The sequence below is a fragment of the Motacilla alba genome, chromosome 18 (genome assembly GCF_015832195.1).
Source record: "Motacilla alba alba isolate MOTALB_02 chromosome 18, Motacilla_alba_V1.0_pri, whole genome shotgun sequence".
NCBI lineage: Eukaryota > Metazoa > Chordata > Aves > Passeriformes > Motacillidae > Motacilla > Motacilla alba.
The window spans coordinates 690,649-706,743 of record NC_052033.1 but is presented as its reverse complement, the minus strand read 5'-3'; the positions used below and the strand labels follow the sequence as shown (position 1 = coordinate 706,743).

General features: G+C 44.9%; 1 protein-coding gene across 4 annotated transcripts in view; it reads right to left on the bottom strand.

Annotated features, from left to right (window-relative positions):
• Nucleotides 1–16,095, bottom strand: part of TMEM104 (transmembrane protein 104) — a 41,639-nt gene extending 25,544 nt beyond the window's left edge. The window contains exons 1-8 of one of the 4 annotated variants that reach the window (XM_038157168.1): nt 16,011–16,095; nt 14,611–14,735; nt 12,663–12,784; nt 10,669–10,750; nt 9,660–9,762; nt 9,193–9,273; nt 4,836–4,935; nt 3,947–4,052 (exon numbers count right to left, since the gene is read on the bottom strand). In XM_038157168.1, the coding sequence (XP_038013096.1) occupies nt 3,947–4,052; nt 4,836–4,935; nt 9,193–9,273; nt 9,660–9,762; nt 10,669–10,750; nt 12,663–12,784; nt 14,611–14,655 (639 nt within the window). In that variant the 5' untranslated portion in view covers nt 14,656–14,735; nt 16,011–16,095. Of the gene's footprint in view, nt 1–3,946; nt 4,056–4,835; nt 4,936–9,192; nt 9,274–9,659; nt 9,763–10,668; nt 10,751–12,662; nt 12,785–14,610; nt 14,736–16,010 lie in introns of all 4 variants that reach the window. The other 3 variants (XM_038157167.1, XM_038157169.1, XM_038157170.1) reach the window with 3 other exon arrangements.

Sequence of the window (16,095 nt, the reverse complement as noted above, 5' to 3'; positions counted from 1 at the left end):
CGCCTGTGAGCCCGCTCATTTTACTCACTGCACAAGCACGTTTCCAACTGGGATAATCTCCATTAAACCATCTGCGCTCTCATCCTCGCCTGGCCTGCACCCGCTGGGCTGCCTGCGATACTGCAGCATCTGTGAACCTGCACAAGCGGATGCCACGTCCCTTTCCCAATCAGCTAAAAAAACCAACAGAGACTCAGACAGAACAGATGCACCTGGTGGCTTTGACGTGCTACCGAGCCAGGCTACTAGGAGTACCTGTGCCAGTACCTCTTCTGAAAGGCACATGGCTCCCCTTGAGAATTTAAGCCATTTCCTTTCCTTCATGGGAAGACACCATGTCCCAGGTTGCCAGAAGAGGAGGGCTGAGAACAGAGTAGAGGTTTCAGCCTCAACGGCTGCCCTGGTGCAGAACAAAAGCATTGTTTGCCAGGTCATGAACACAGTTTGGATCAGACACTCCGAATGGCTGCTGATCCCCAGGATTTAATCTCTTCTTTATCTCAGTACCTGCTTTCTAGAAACGTGGACTATCATATCACATTCCCACATGACTTCGACAGAAAGACAAGGAAGTGTTACAATGAAAGATCTGAAACTTAAATCTGCTGCCCCTTCCCCATGACTTCCCCAGCACAGTCCAGTGTAACCTACAGAGAATATGATAAAGCAGCTGCACTGAAGTGTGAATTCAGCACTGAGAGAACGTGACCCTGTCCTCAGCACTGCCAGAGACAGCCAAGGGACTTGGGAGTCACTCCAGCTGTTGAGGACGTGGCAGGATGGTAACGGGTCTGAAGCAAAGATAGAAAGCCATCGATCTGCTTTAACTGTGATCACTGCCTGCCTTAAACAAGGTCGCTGGGCAGCCCAACACAAGCCTTTCTTGGAAGAAAATTTGTCCTGCAGGGTCTTGCCCTCACAGGAGTGGAATAGCATAGCAAGGCTCACCATTCAAACCTCCCAGGTCTTTTATGGTCACAAAAAGGAGGCAAGTATTAGCAGCAGGTGATGGGTCAGGAGCAAAAGTCTATTTACATATTTCCTGCACTTGCCTTCACTTATTTGTTTTGCGTGTTTTTATTTTACAAAGCAATTTATAAACAAGAAGTGAGACAACCATTTGTTGAGACAAAGGTTAATAGGGGCCTACTGGTCTCTGAAGACTCTGCAGACACACTTAGGTGTGAAATTGTGGAGCAGCAATAAAGATGCTGCACAGACAAGCAAGTCTCAAGAGAAGAATTTAATCTGTCTAAATATTCTCATTATGTACATAGTTTTCAGCTTCCATTCACAGTAATCAGAGCAGAGACAGCTTCCAGAAGCCTTTTTAGACAATAAGCCGTGAAAAAGGATTTTTATATCAGCCATTATTCCTCACTTCATCCCCAGCTTGAAGAGCCAATGTTTCAAATGGTTTTTGTTGAAAAGAAAACACGGTGTTGGGAGAGAAAAAGTTGACAGGAGGAAGGCAGCACGGGTCTTTGGCAGACTGGTGGGACTTGGCACAAAGCAGCTCCCATTGGCACCATTTGTCCAGAAAACCTCAAATAGATTATTCTCCTCCAAAATAGGTTTTCTGTAGGGTCATGCACAGAGTATGAAATATAACACTACTTCCAGAGAACTGCTTCACTGTAACGGGCAAGACATTTCAGTTACATCCACACATCTTCCTCGTAGACATTAAACGTAAATTCAGTACTAAGATAAGGTAGGAAAACTAGAGGCAGGCATCTAGGACAAAAGGGCTGATCCAAAACTCAGCTGTTTTCTTTTGGGATCACAGTGTCCATCTGTCCTCTTGCCACAGGGGAACTTGTTTGCAAAAAGAGACCTTGTTTGTCCACTGAAACATGGAACCTGAATTATTCCACCAGGCAAGAATTCAAATAGAAAGTTCAGAAAAGAGTATACTTCTTTATGGGTATGATCCCCTGGGACCAGGAGAAGCTATGCTCTTGATGCATCTCTCCCCTCCTCACTTTCATGTTGTATTTTCCCCTTCAGACAGGCAGGTTTTGGCTTTTCTGGCATGTTCAAAACTCTACTTCTATACACAAGAAGCTTGGACAAAATGTGTAGAGATAATTACAATGGTTTACTACTAATTTTTTTTTGCTTGAAGTCAAGTCAGTTCCTTGTCCTGCCTTCCCATCCCCAGGTTTCTCACAAAAAGTTTAACAGCTCAACTGGTCACTAGTTATCCACACTACAAACAGGACAGTGGGGAAAATATTAACCAGCATAGCCACTTTGGAGGACGCCCAAACTCAAAGCCAGGGTCAGTACTGTGATCTGAGTGTTTTATAAATGATTACATCTCTTATCCCTCTCTAAAGAGGTCACCATCCTCTCTGTTTTCTGGAGAATGAAGTCACACAGGTCAAGCAGGGAGGGGGACCAGAAGAGCTGGAGGCAGAGCAAGTTCCAGTTTACTCCCATCTTCACCCAGTAAGAAGCATTAGAGACTTTTAACAGAAAAGCAGAACTTAGAGATAATGCTGACACCCAGAAGTATCCTGAAAATAGTGACTGTGAGAATCGACCCCCACCAGTAACCCACCACACACTGGTCTGTTCTCCCACAAACAATCCCACCCTCCACCTAGGAGGGCATAGAGAACAACACTAAAGCCTCATCCCAGTTACTGAGCAGAAAAGGATTAATCACTAGCAAAGACTTTGCAGATATTTATTCTCCAAATCCACAAGACAAGCAGAGGCAAAAGCTCCTCTGAGAGTTATGTATACAGACTTCAAGTCTAATGGTTACAGAGTCTTAATTTTTTTAATTTTGCAAGTCCTAACAACAATTATTTTCATGAATTATAGACACAATATCTGAGAGACACAGGCAGTAATTAATGCATGTCTGCGTTTTCTGACTAGCTCCTTCTGCTGGGTCAGGGAGAGTTATTGAAATTTAGGAAGGAAATCTTCAATCTTCTAGAAGTTTTAAAGAAACAGACCAAGACAGAATTTAATAAAGCAATAATATTTCTCTTAAATAATTAACTAGTTTTTGATATTCACTAATATTTCTGAGGCCCAGCTCTTACTTTTGCAGTGACACTGGATGTGATCCACTGCATCTCCAAAATGTACTAACTCCAAAATTACCTCTGGATTTCTCTGCACACACGTAGCCACCTTCATTCCTTTTACTTAAAATTCTCACTGAAACCCTTAACAGAAGCCACACTATGCAGCACTAGCATCCTTCCCTCCTCCCATTTTGCCCTACTGACATCTATCTCCAAATATGAGCGCTCAGCACTCCCCAGGCTCTAAAGAAGCCATGTTCATCCTCTGGGAAAAACCCTGGGTTCAGAACAGAACCCCAGCACAGCATTAGATGCAATAGACAATCCTGAACTAGACAAAACTATTACTAAGGCAGAGAATACCACTGGATGTTGTCTAACCTGGTTGTTTCCATCATCTTTCAAGTAGCAGATTCTCCTGCTGTAATAAAATTAACAATTTTATTCACATAAAGAATGGACTCAATGATCCTTGTGAGTCCCTTCCAACTCTGGGTATTTTATATTCTAAAGCACTCAAGTGAGTTTAATATACTTCAGTATCTTGACAACAATTACCCCCAAGAGAATATTAATTAGCCAGCCACTGAAAAAAACAGTGAAGAAAAATCCAGCCTTTGGCAAAAATATCTCACCTGCTTAAGCAATATAAAACTACACACCAAGATAGACAGAACTCAAACTCAAAACCATAAGGATCATTCTCATGGCCAACAAGTTCAAACACAGCCAAGTCACCAAGCATAGGGAGGGGGTATTTGGCCAGTCAGACTGAACCAAAAGTTTCATATTCTGTTGTTCACTTGAACTACATTATTTCTACAAGAAAAAAAAAATCCCTGTGCACTAGAAGCAGGGTTTAAATGGCAACAGTGGTCATCCCAATTCCAGAAGCTCACCAGATACAGCCTGTAAGCATCAATCCTTCGAATTGGCCCCCAGCACTTGTCCGTGTCGTTGTATTTTGTGCTGTCTCCAACACTGCAAGAATGGTTGCCAGTGACACTGCTGGGAAAGGAGGGAGAAACAAAAGAGAATAATTAACTCCTAGCAGATGTCTTCCTCTCTCCTGCATTCAAGAAAGAAGAATGAGCAGAGGCCAATCTTTCTCTCTGTCCGTGGTCACACTCACTTCCTTACATTTTCTGGGCAGTGTACACACAGTGAGTCGCCGAGTACCAGAAGTTTAAAGGCAAATTCTTGGATTGCCTGTAGTTATTTGCAAGTTTTGCCATTTAATCATCAAGCTGGTGAGCTTAGATCTTTTATGGATTGCTGAGATTTTCCATTTTCAAGATTGAAGCACAAATACAGCCCAGATTTCATCAAACCAATTTATTTTATTATCTGTTTCTTTGAGAAGGGCACCACTCCCAGTCCAGAGCTAAGTCCATGTACCATCACCACTCACTGGCCTCAGGCTTAGTAAGCACCACTCACCCTCAACTCTTACCCAAAGAGAGAGAAGGCAACATATTGCAGAGTATTGCAATCAAACTATGGAGCAACAAGTCTCATGTCTACAACTGCTGAAGCTGGAAATACTCCACACCTGAGCACTTGTCTGGAATCAGGTCAGCTACTTTGCAGTCAGGCAGCAGGCACACAGGTGAGGAATATAAAACAATTTCACCAACCACCCACAAGAGATGAGCTGTCCTTGAGTCATTTCTCTACCCCATGCTTTGGAAAGTACAGCTGATCCTAGTCAGACTAATCACCCCATCAAACCCTAAGCCTGCCCTGTTCCCTGGCAGCACACAGCCCCTCAGGAGTAAGCACACTTACCAGGTCACCTGCATTAGGGAGACTGGCACCGCTGCTGCATAGATTGCCAGATCTCCATAGAGGTAGATAATTATGCAGAAATAGAAGAGGTTGACACCCACTGCAGAAAAAGAAAATATTGTCCAGATTCAGCAGAGTACACAGAGACTCTTGTTCTCTGCACTTCAAATATACAAAATTTTTAAGATCTTAAATCACTATTTGGCTCCATAGTTTCTGCAGCAACCACCCAAGCTCAGGGAACTTACCATGGAACAGGAACTAATGGCACACAAGGGGTCTCAGAGCTCCACTCTGCCTCCTTCAATACCTGGTACTGACACTAAATAAACCCTCTAGTTCAAGCCCATCCTGCAGTCAAGACCAACAGGTCTCACATAAGTCACCTGCAGACGAAGCTGTCAGCTCTGAACAGCCACAGGCAAACATCCGGGTGATGCTCTCAGACTCAGTGTGAGCACAGCCTGACAAAGTGAAATGCAGAGAGAATGTTTCTAGGTCCTGCCGATTCCAAATTCTCTGACTGCAAACCTGCAGGACCTTCACAACATGGACTTGTAGGAATTTAGCCCTTCAGAGCTCAGATTCCAATGGGCTGAAATGGAGCTGCTTTGGGAGATTCCCTACCACTGGCAACTTGAGCCAAGGTACAATCCTGCAAAGCTTTAAAACTGTTTCTGCATCCTCCTTACCCTGATGCCACCATATGCACTGTTCCTGCCCCTACTCATTTTTTGGGATAAATTTTTTCTGTTTTTGTTTTTTAAATTATTTTTAATTTCAAGCTTGCCCTGCCTTCACCTATGAGATTAAAAGAAAATCTCACACAAATTAACTGGGTGCACAGAACAGCCTTACTGAGGCCCAAGAAGACATTGCTGTGAAGAGCTAAAATCTAAAGGGATAAAGAAATGCTTGATGAGACTCCAGGATTCTCTTCTTGCAAGCAAGTCTGTATAAATCTCACCAACAAATTGGAAGATATTTTATTTCAGAGTCAGATGAGTTACAGAATAAAAGCCTCAAATTTATTTAATTTAGGAAGCTGACATTGAAAGAAAACAGCTCAAGAAACCTGCCCATACTTTCAAGTTGTGATGCCACCTGATGCTTAATCTCAGTGCTGCTTGAGCAAACCTTACACTCACAGCTGTGACAACTATCAAACAAGGACAACACTGCTGCAGGACTGAAGACTCATTCCTACAGTGCTTGGGTGCCTCAAAGCTTTGCCAGGTTTTGCCATCATACTGCCCCTGGATCTCTGGATGTCAGGAAACATTATCAGGCACTCTCCTTTGTTTAAATAAATTATTCCATATGCTGAGCCTGCTTAGCATGAAAGGGGCTGTATCAGCTTCCCTGTTTCTATACAGTAGCACACTAAATCAGTGCTCTAGAGTTGTTCCTGGAGACAAATGGACTTACTGCAGAAATTGTCAGATCATTCTATATAGTTCTCCCATTGTTTTCTTGCTCTGTTAAAGATGTCTTCACAGTTTGGGAGTCTCTGCGTTGTTCTGGAGACAGCAACAAACTACCTACCAGTCTTTTCCAATTTCCCATTAAGAAGAGTTGAAGGTTTAAAAAAATATCTGATACAGGACAGAAGCTGCAGAGACACGAGCCTGAGGACTACACAGACTCAGACAGATACTCTGTTTTGGGGTCTGCGACTAGTCTCAGGACTCAGCTGCCCCACACACACAAAATAAAGCTGACATGACCAGCTAAGCCTCAGCAGCACCAGCCAGTACCCAGCAGCACCCCCATTCCAATGCACACCTCTCTGTCTGCAGGAAGCACAGGGGACACTCCTCTCCAAGACAGGAAGACTTTAGCATCAGTTATTTTATAAACTGCTGCTGACCCTCCCTGATCAATACTTTCATTACTTGGCACAAAACGAGGTGAAAAAAAAAAAAGCAATTACTTCCTGTGAGGAAACAGCGTGATAGATCTGCCTAGAATCTATTACTGCAATAAATGACTGCTCAGTCCCAGAAGAAAGCACCCAACATTAAAAAATAAAAAAAAAATCAAATCAAGAAAAAAAGTAGTTTTTCAGAGCTAGCTCTTTCAAAAGAGCACACAGTCTCTTCACAGCCTAAACCTAAGTCAGCTCCCTTTAAGAAAGCAGACAATCTGAAATTGAGATTTATCCCCAGCTTACCTCCTAGGACTGCAGATTCAACTCCTGTCAGATTGTTGAAAATAAAAATCAGTCAAGGGAAAGGAGCAGAGAACTCACTAGAAATCAGGGGTTTTGAGGTCTACTGCACAGCTTTCATCAGCCTTCCCTCTGGAGGCTGTAAAGCCCTCCATCACCTTGGGTTTGGATCCATACTTTGTATACCATCAGTAAACACCCAGACATTTGCCAGCTGTGAAACCTCACAGGCTGGTTCTTGGAGCTGGGAATTCCCCAGTGTGGCCCAGTTTCTCACCACTAAGTGGTCACTGAGCAGCTGCCCTTGCTGAAGGCCTTTCTGTGCAGCTGTGGGGAGGGAGCACCTCAGCAGATACCTGCAGAGGGAGGTCCTTCACCTGTCTGTCTCTGCAGCCACTCACAGGCCAGAGGGTGTCTCTGAATCAGTGACATGGAGCCTCACTGCTGAGCTCCAACACAGGGAAAGCAGCAAATGAGTTACACCTGCCCCAGGTCCTTTGCTGTAGGCACCTCACCCCACCTGGAAGTCACAAGTAGGGTCAGGCCATGGCCTGCAGCTGTTCCAGCCACCTTCCTGCAGAGGGATTCATCCCTTTGCAATGGGCTGAGCAGACCCTGGGGAGGATCCCTAACACAGAAATCAGATAACTCTGGCTAAAGCAACATTAAGAAGAGGGATTAAGATTTAAGAGTACTAAGCAGTTTATTTCACTTTGCTCAGAAGCTACATCAGTGCTGATGGAGAGGACACTTATTTCCAGCACCCTCTACTGGCTGAGTACCAGAGAGGCCCAGAACCTGCCTGGCTCCTGGGGGTCCTTTCCAGCTCCCCTATGAAGCACATGCAAAGAAGGGGCCTCCTAAAACTTGATGAGAACACTCTGACTCCTGTGATCCCCATCCCTCCACAGCCCAATCCTCAGCAATACAGCTAAACCCTGTTACATTATTGCTCTCAAAGCACTTCTCAAATATTACTCCTCAGAGGAGAATCAAGAGACAAGGGTGTCTTCACCGTATTTTACACACAGCAAAGCAAATAAGCAAGAAAACTTGCCTTAGGTCATAACAAGTCAGTGGTACAGACAAGACCAGAAACAAGATGTTTCTGACACACTTCACTTCTCTGACTAAAAACGTGGCAGCCTAGTCCAAGGTGGATTGTTTTGATAGTCCTAAGTGATTCAAATCTACAAAATCCCAGAAGAGGCATGCAGGAAAATTAAAAAGTTTTTTTCAGTTAACTTTAAAAGCAAAAAATAAAGAATATTCACTCCTTAAGCCCAGCTGTCCTTCAGAGGCAACAACTTTATGCTGGTAAAACACTGATGTAATGTAGTGGAAAAAATCCAGCCTTCCATTACCTCTTTGCAAGGTGGCCAGCAAACATGGAAAACACCACTTTCCACAAAATATGGGGCCTAACAGGCTCAAAACTGCACAGCCATGGTGTCTGATGATGTTCTGGCTCTGCGCAGCATTTCATTGTCCAGCTTTACAGGTTTGAGAATCCTCATCACTGTGGTTCGCATTTCTATCACATGCAGCAATGGATGGGGCTTTATTAGAACAGGGTTACAAGTTTGCTCCCTGGCATATAAAAGACATTCAAAGGCAAAAAGACAAGCCAGCTGCCTATCACATCCTCAGCAGGGACCTCTTCAGCAGTTCATGTCCTAGCTCTCTTGATAATTCCCCAGAGGTAGACAATTCCTGGAAGCTCCTATAAGTCTCTCTCCTTCAGATTGTTATCTACAAGTCTTAGGGAAGCCTAAATGTCTTATTCTCAAATGCTACAACCAAAATGCAACTGGAAAACATTACAGCTGGGCTCTACTGCTTCAGAAAGTGGAGATCACAGAGGACACATGCAGTTCAGAGGTAGGTGAACTGCAGTCAGAAAAAGCACTTGCCTGTATCAAGACACTGCTCCCATAACCTGTAGAGTTTTGCTGGTTCCATGCCCACCAAAGCAGGTTCTCGCCCACCTGCCCCATAAATACTTTATAGAAACATCACACAGGAGGATGAATACAGTCCACAGTGAGAAGGAACAGCACATCTGGGTGGAATTATCACAAACTTGGGATGCAAACCCACACTGAGAAGCATGCAAACTTACCAAACAGCCTTACACACAACATGCAGGAGGACTCAAAGGGACTTTTGAAAATGTTCATCACTTACCTTTATTGAAGAACATGGAAGCCATCTGGCCCATTTCCACCCTCTCAGTGATTTCAAAGATATTGGCTGAGCCACGTCTCTCTGCAAGTTAAAAAACAAGACGTGTTTCAAACAGTCCCTCCAAGCCCTAAGGCCAGATTACCTGGATACTTGGGAACCTCTAGCAGCAGTTTGAAGGACAGTATGTACAACTCCACAGCTGCAGAGTCACTGGGCCAATTACTCTGCTGAAGCTAGTCTAAGAAGTTTAGAAAATAAGATGTTCTCTTCTTATTGACGTAGAGGGAAAAGATCTTTATCAGGCTGCAGAAGGCAAACTGAATTCTCAATGAGTCTTATCTTACAAGTGCTGAGGACTTTGGGATGAGAGCATGTGGAAGTAAGGGTGAAATGGACAGAGGAGTCCACTGGAACACTGTCTGCAGAGAAGAGGCCTTATACCAGTGAAAGCATGAACTGGTACTCACGAACTGATAGGATAGGCCGTGTCTCTGCTCGCTCGTAGCCATCTTGGAGGAGAACATCACTGTCAGACACTCCAGAGGAAGAATCCTCATCTTCATCATCCTCCTGGATGAGAAGACCCCTGCTGAGATATCTGCTACCCACAGTACAGGCTGTGCCACCCCCAGTGTCATGGTCACTTCCAGACACTCAAAGGAAGGTCCCAAACAGGAGGGGAGGACATGCAAGCAAAGGCAATACCAGGGAACCCAGAGGATGCTGTGGAGGGCAGAAGAGGACACTAGCAGAGCAGGCTGAAGTGAGTGACAGGTCTGCTGTCCCAGCCCCAGGTCACACACACACACACACACAGCAACACTGCCCAATTCATGTAGTGATAAGTGGCACAAGGAAGTTGGAAACTTCAGGAAGATCTGCAGTGTTGCAGAACTAGGAAAAAAGAATAAATCCAAGCATATCTGGCTAGCACAAGCAGGTCTAGTTCCTAACTTCATCCCACTAACACCAAGCCAGGGGTCTAAATCAGTGCAAACAATTATGCCTCCCTCTGATGCAGTAAAGCCACAAGTAAGTTTCACAGCAAGGTCGTAATTCAGAACTGTCCACAACCTGGGATACTGCCCAAGTAACAGCAAGGACATCCCAGCCTGTCCCAGTTAAATGACCTGAGATCAGCAAGGATTTATAGTCCTCAGCACACTCCAAATAGCACCAATATATTGGCTGCCACCTCTCCACATCCACTGAGCAGCGCTTCTGGGCAAGGAGAGCGTGATCAGTAAGAAATGTCAACAGCATAAGAGATTTTTCAAAGCAGGAGCAGAAAATCCTGTCTTTAATGAGCAACCCCACAGGGAACTAACAGCTATATTTTATATGGCAAAGTTAAGTACAGTAGAAATTTATTTCCTTAGAGTTAGTAACAAGACAAGGCAAAGATGCAGGGGAATGCCAGGAAAATCCTATGTGATAAAACAACAGGAGGAAAAGAGAATTAGACCCCACACAAACCTTGCGTTTTTCCATTCTCTTCCATCTCAGTTGGGCATTTGCAGCAGCCATGGCTTCCACCACAAAAGTTGTAGTCATATAGCTACAGAGAGAAGAATTCAATTGATATCATCAGTAATAGTCAAGAACTGTCACTGAACAGAGATGGAGAATAATTCCCATCTGTTTGTAGGAGAAAACAAACAAGCCAAAACAATCCTTTTGCCAGCTCCCCACACACTGTTTTGTTAGTGTTTCATCTCAGTTTATTGCTTCCTTCTGCTCTTGAGATTCAGGTGTTCAAGCAGACCAGAATATGCAGTAAAATATATCACACCTTCAGATATAATAAGACACTTCAGATATTTGGAAGACACATTCCTGGTGTTCCTGTGGGTTGAAGACAGCAAGAGAACTTTGATCTTTGTTAGAAAGCAAGTTTCCTTCCTCTTTTAAGAACCTAGGACAAACCCAGTTCTTCTCTGAAGCTCACGGCAAAGGTACTCTGGTCCCTTAAAGACTCTTACACATGGCATCAGAAGCAAAGCACCAATACAAGAAGCAGCAGCACATCACACACTCAGGTAAATACTGGAGGCCAGTGGAAAAGCTGTCCAGGGAGACAGGGAGAGCCACTGATGGAATGAATATCATTATCTCAGCTAAAACCAGTCCTATAATAATAATCAATAAATTTTAAACCCCCCTCAAATCAATCTTATTTAAGGTTTTAAGGTGGTTTCTCACTGCTGCAGGAACTGGACTTGCCTATCAAGTTCAAGTAAGAGATGAGTTTTGCAAGAATAAAGGAAGTGCTGAGGCCTGTATAGCAATTTCCGCCCAGGCTTTTCCTGCACTGAAGGTGCCCAGTAGGCATGAGGAAGTCACAAGTACCAGAACAAAAGCAACAGAGCTCCCAAGGCATGCAGCACTTTGAGCTGTGTCTTCTGAGCTTAATCCAGTGCAGTTCTGGTACACAGATTTGGAGGTTTGTGCTCTCCATCTAATCTTAAAGGATTGTCTGCTGGTGCTGAATTCCATATGTTGAATTTATGCTTTTAAACTAACGTAGATAAAAGGAATTGCTCCTAAAGCTCCCAGTTACTGGAAACCCCACAGATACCATTTTACCAAGCCTTTGCAGCACCCAGCTCTGATGTGGGGCAGTCACAAGCATTTGACCATACAGTCTCCCTGCACAGCAGCACAGAACAGATCCCAAAAGCTCTGCCTCCAAACCAAAGGCACATTCAGTCTGGCAGAACTGCTTACTGAAAAGGCTGGCACTTCAAAAGTCCATTTGTACAAATGGCAGGAGGGAATTTTGTTTTGTTTTATTTTATTTTAAAACTAAGCAAGAACCAAGCAGGGATTCCCAGCCCACCAGAAGATGGCAATTGTAGCAGTAACTCCTCAGAAATCAGTGCTGTGTCCACAGCCTTCAGCTCCACCTGCTGCTCCAGTAGGGAGGTAACTGGGCAGGGGCTCACAGTAAACCAGCGTGACAAACAGGAGACCATCTCCAGAGTCTTGAGCAGCAAAGGTCTGGAGGGGCTAAGACAGGCCTGGCTATACAGCAATTTGTGTTCCTGACATTCTTTCAGCTGTGAGAGCATTGCCAGAAGCCAAGAGAAAGCTTACAAATCTGCAAGTCACAAAGCAAAGACTTGACCCTGTGCCCCCTGCGACCTGGTTGGTGTTCGGGGAACTGATTTGTGACAGAGGCGAGCATGGAATGTATCCACAGTGAGGACAATGTCAAAAAGGTAGAGGGGATAAAGGTCCCAGAAGACTCTGGACTAGAAGAAAAGTCCTTCCCATCAGGCAGGAAATGGGATGGACCAGAGAGTCAGGAAGCGCATCCTTCCAAATCAGGTCCACAGGCAACACCACCGCAGAAACCAACACTCAAGGAGCAGAGGGGACAGAGCTCACAGGAAAAAAGCAAAAGTCTTTACACTGTCCTCATCCAGCTGAACTTCCCAGTCCCCTAAAGACACACACACATATCCTACCTCATAAATCCCAGGAACATCAGGAGGATGAGGCTGACGAGCCACCCTGCTGTGGCAAAGGCCTTGGGCATGGTCAGGGCTCCCGTTCCAACAATGAGGTTGAACATGTACACCAGGCCAACCTGCAATCAGCCACATAATCCAGCATCAGAGTGTGCCAGGAATCCTCCAAAACACCTCACATACACCCTGATTTAAATGGAGAGGGCAACCCCTGAGCCAGCAGAGTGGGAACAAGTCCATGTGAGAAATACCTGGAGGAAGGGTCTGAAATCCAAAGAAAACAGTGTGGGTGTCAGCACATTTCTTGAGAAACAGATATTCTCCTCCATTTTTCTAATTATTTTAATTTTTTTTTCTCTCTAGCTTGTAAAGTTATAAAGTGCATGAGATTTTTTTTTATTTGTTTTCAAATCACTGCCTTCTACCAGAAGGTCTGTGCTGTGGGTTGGGGTCTCTCCTTTTTTTCTGACCTGAACACAAGTACTTATGGCTATGTACCTTTCAGGACTTTTTATTCTCAGTCAAGCAGGAAATACCCAAACAGAATTCTAATTCAAAGCCTGCTTGCCATTTTACCAGTAAGAAGCTGAGCAAATCATGAAGAAGAGATTTTACTTCCTGAAGGGAAAGGATTTTATCTTCTCTGGCAATGAGCTTTTTCAGCACCCAAAGACAAAAGAGAACTGTGCACATGGACAGGACCCCCTGGGCTAAGAATTTAGCTCAATTAAAGATAAAAAACTGCCAAAGTTGTTGTCCTTTAGTGTTTTGGTTTTTTTTGTTGTTGTTTTTTGGTTTTTTTTTTAATATAGGTCAGAGTCACTCCAGAGGAAAGCCAGTAAAGAGCTGTATATGAGCAGACTTTTCTGGGTGTGGAGCAATTAACATCAGGAGAACAATTCCCCAGTGACCCTGAGAGCACTTCACTGGCATAAGTACAGCAAATTCATCTTTTGCTGAACATCCCAGAACGATGGTTTTCCTTTGGTCAAGCAGAAATGAGAATGGTGCCTGGAATGTTCAGCTGGGTTAGACATCTTCAGGGAAAGAGGAGAGCCTCAGCCTTTGAGATTACTCTAGGAAATTCATGCAGCACCTGCATAACAATGCAAGAGCAGGTGACACTAATCCTTGAGGGTCCAGACATCCCAGTTACTGTCTTACTTCTCCACTTTCTCAGTTGTGACCTATTTCTGCAGCCTAATATTCACTTCTTCTACATTAACATGGAGATGAAAATTTTAAAGCATTTTAAACCCAACACACAGATTTCAGGGTTGGTTCTAAATTTATTGAGTTCACTTAAAAAAACAAAAGAGTGTTTACAAAGTGCTGTTTTTAAAAGCTGAGACTTTGTGAAGACTTGTGGCTATGAAAACCGGTATTTCCAGTAATATAGGAAAGCAGTAATTGGCTCTGCAGTTGCACAGGACACCACATTAGAGGGAAGAAACCTCTAAATTACTCACTTCCACTGAAGTGGTATAAAACAAATTACTGCAACAGCTGCAGCTAAGTAAACTTCGAGAAATTCAGGGGAAAATGTTTACATAAAGCAACAAAAGGGAAGAAAGTGGGATAGTTTCAATGTCCGAGTCCCTCCGTCTATTCCAATGACAATTTGGGTTGATGACAACATTAACAAAATATAAGAGAGTGGGCAGAAGGATGAAGAGCTGGTATGGGACATAAAGCTCTTTCTAGCACTTTTAGATCTATACTTCAAGCACACATCATCTCTTTAACTTATGAGAAGTAATCTGTGATGTAAAAAAACCCCATACAACTACAAACATTAAACATCTTTAATCACCCTTTGACCCCCATGATCTCCTGAAATGCTGAGGTTATGTCCATGAGGAAGTAGGATTTGCAAACACAATGCTGAGCAAAGAGGATTTTGAAAAAAAAAATTTTCACCAAACCCACAAGCAGTGGAACTTACATAGGGAGAGTAAAGCTCTCCGGTGTCAGTGATGCCACCTGCCATCCTGGAGATGGAGGGGAACCCAAGAGCGAAGCCAGAAGGGTAGTTTTGGGAGAGTGTTTTCAACTTCTGTCACCTTTAACCTAGGGAAACATCGTAACACTGTGTTATCTTTGCTGGAAAAAGGAAGAACTCACAAGTTAACTTTGGCACATCAGTTTTCTGGTATTTGAACACATTTCAGCAGGATCTTGCCCTTCAGACTGACCCCATTCGGTTTAATACTCTGTGAGAAGGTTTCATACCTGTTAAACTGGTTTAAAGGCAACCAAAAGGCCCTGCCCTTTCACAGCATGGGATGGCCAAACTTAATCTTCTCCAAACAGCCAGAGGGGCTGTTCCAGACAACTAAAGCCTCAAGAGAAAAATTACTGCCTTGAGGATGATCTCAAACTGCTGCTTCCCTTCCAGCTACTACTCCTTGCAAATATGTGCCTCCTACAAATCAAAAAACCAGCCTAAAATCTCTCCTCCTAAATTCAAGAAAAGAAATAAGTAGACAAATTAAAATATTGGTCCTATTAAAGACACACCAGGATGCTTTTCATGCACCAACATTTCCAAAGCAGAAATATTTAGGAAGCTTTACATTGTTTCAAAAAAACGAGACGTGTATGGAGGAACTGAAGCCTTCTGGAAGGTTTCGGTGTCAATGATTAGCCATAATTGAATTAAGGGCTTCACACTTCTACATGTGCTCCTACTCAGCAACACCAGCTGGGACAAACCATCAGCACAAGCTGAGCTCCACTAAAAAACCCAGTTATAAACTTGTACACCTACGCTGAATGTCAGAAAAGAATCAGGCAGCATAACTCACTGAGGTCATAACTGGACCAGCCTCAGAAGGAGACATCAAACACCACCTTTTACAACAAACTGCGGCTCAAAACACTGAAGCCAAGCTTGGCAAACACAGAGCAAGCAGGAAGACAACAGGCACTCCGGGACGCGGCCGGGGCCAGCGTTATCCCGTGCAAGCCCCCACCCTAGGGGTGGAGGAAACCGGCACCAGGGCACCCCGAGGGCACCAGAGCCCCCCGGTCCTACCCCGGCCTGGCTCCCCCCCGGCCTGTACCACAGACGGAACGCTGCTCGCACCCCCTACCCTCTCCGAGGGAACTCCCCTCGCCCCACAGAGCGCCGACAACCCGGCAGCCCCCCTCACCCCAGGGCGTTCTCCCCAGGCCCGGGTCCCGCCGCTCGGGTGCACACCCCGCCCCACACCAACACCCTCCCCAGGCCTCTCCCCGCCCGTCGAGCCCCTTCCCAGCCCTCCTCCCTTGCCGTCCCCACACAGGGCCGCCGCCAAAGCCCCTCTGAGGGCCGTGTCCCGCCCGCGCCCCCCGGCCCCTCACCAGCGCCAGCGGCTCGCGCCGGCGGCCCCGCCCCCGGCCGCGCGGGGGCACTCACGGCGCACGCGCTGCCCGAGAGCGGGGCCTC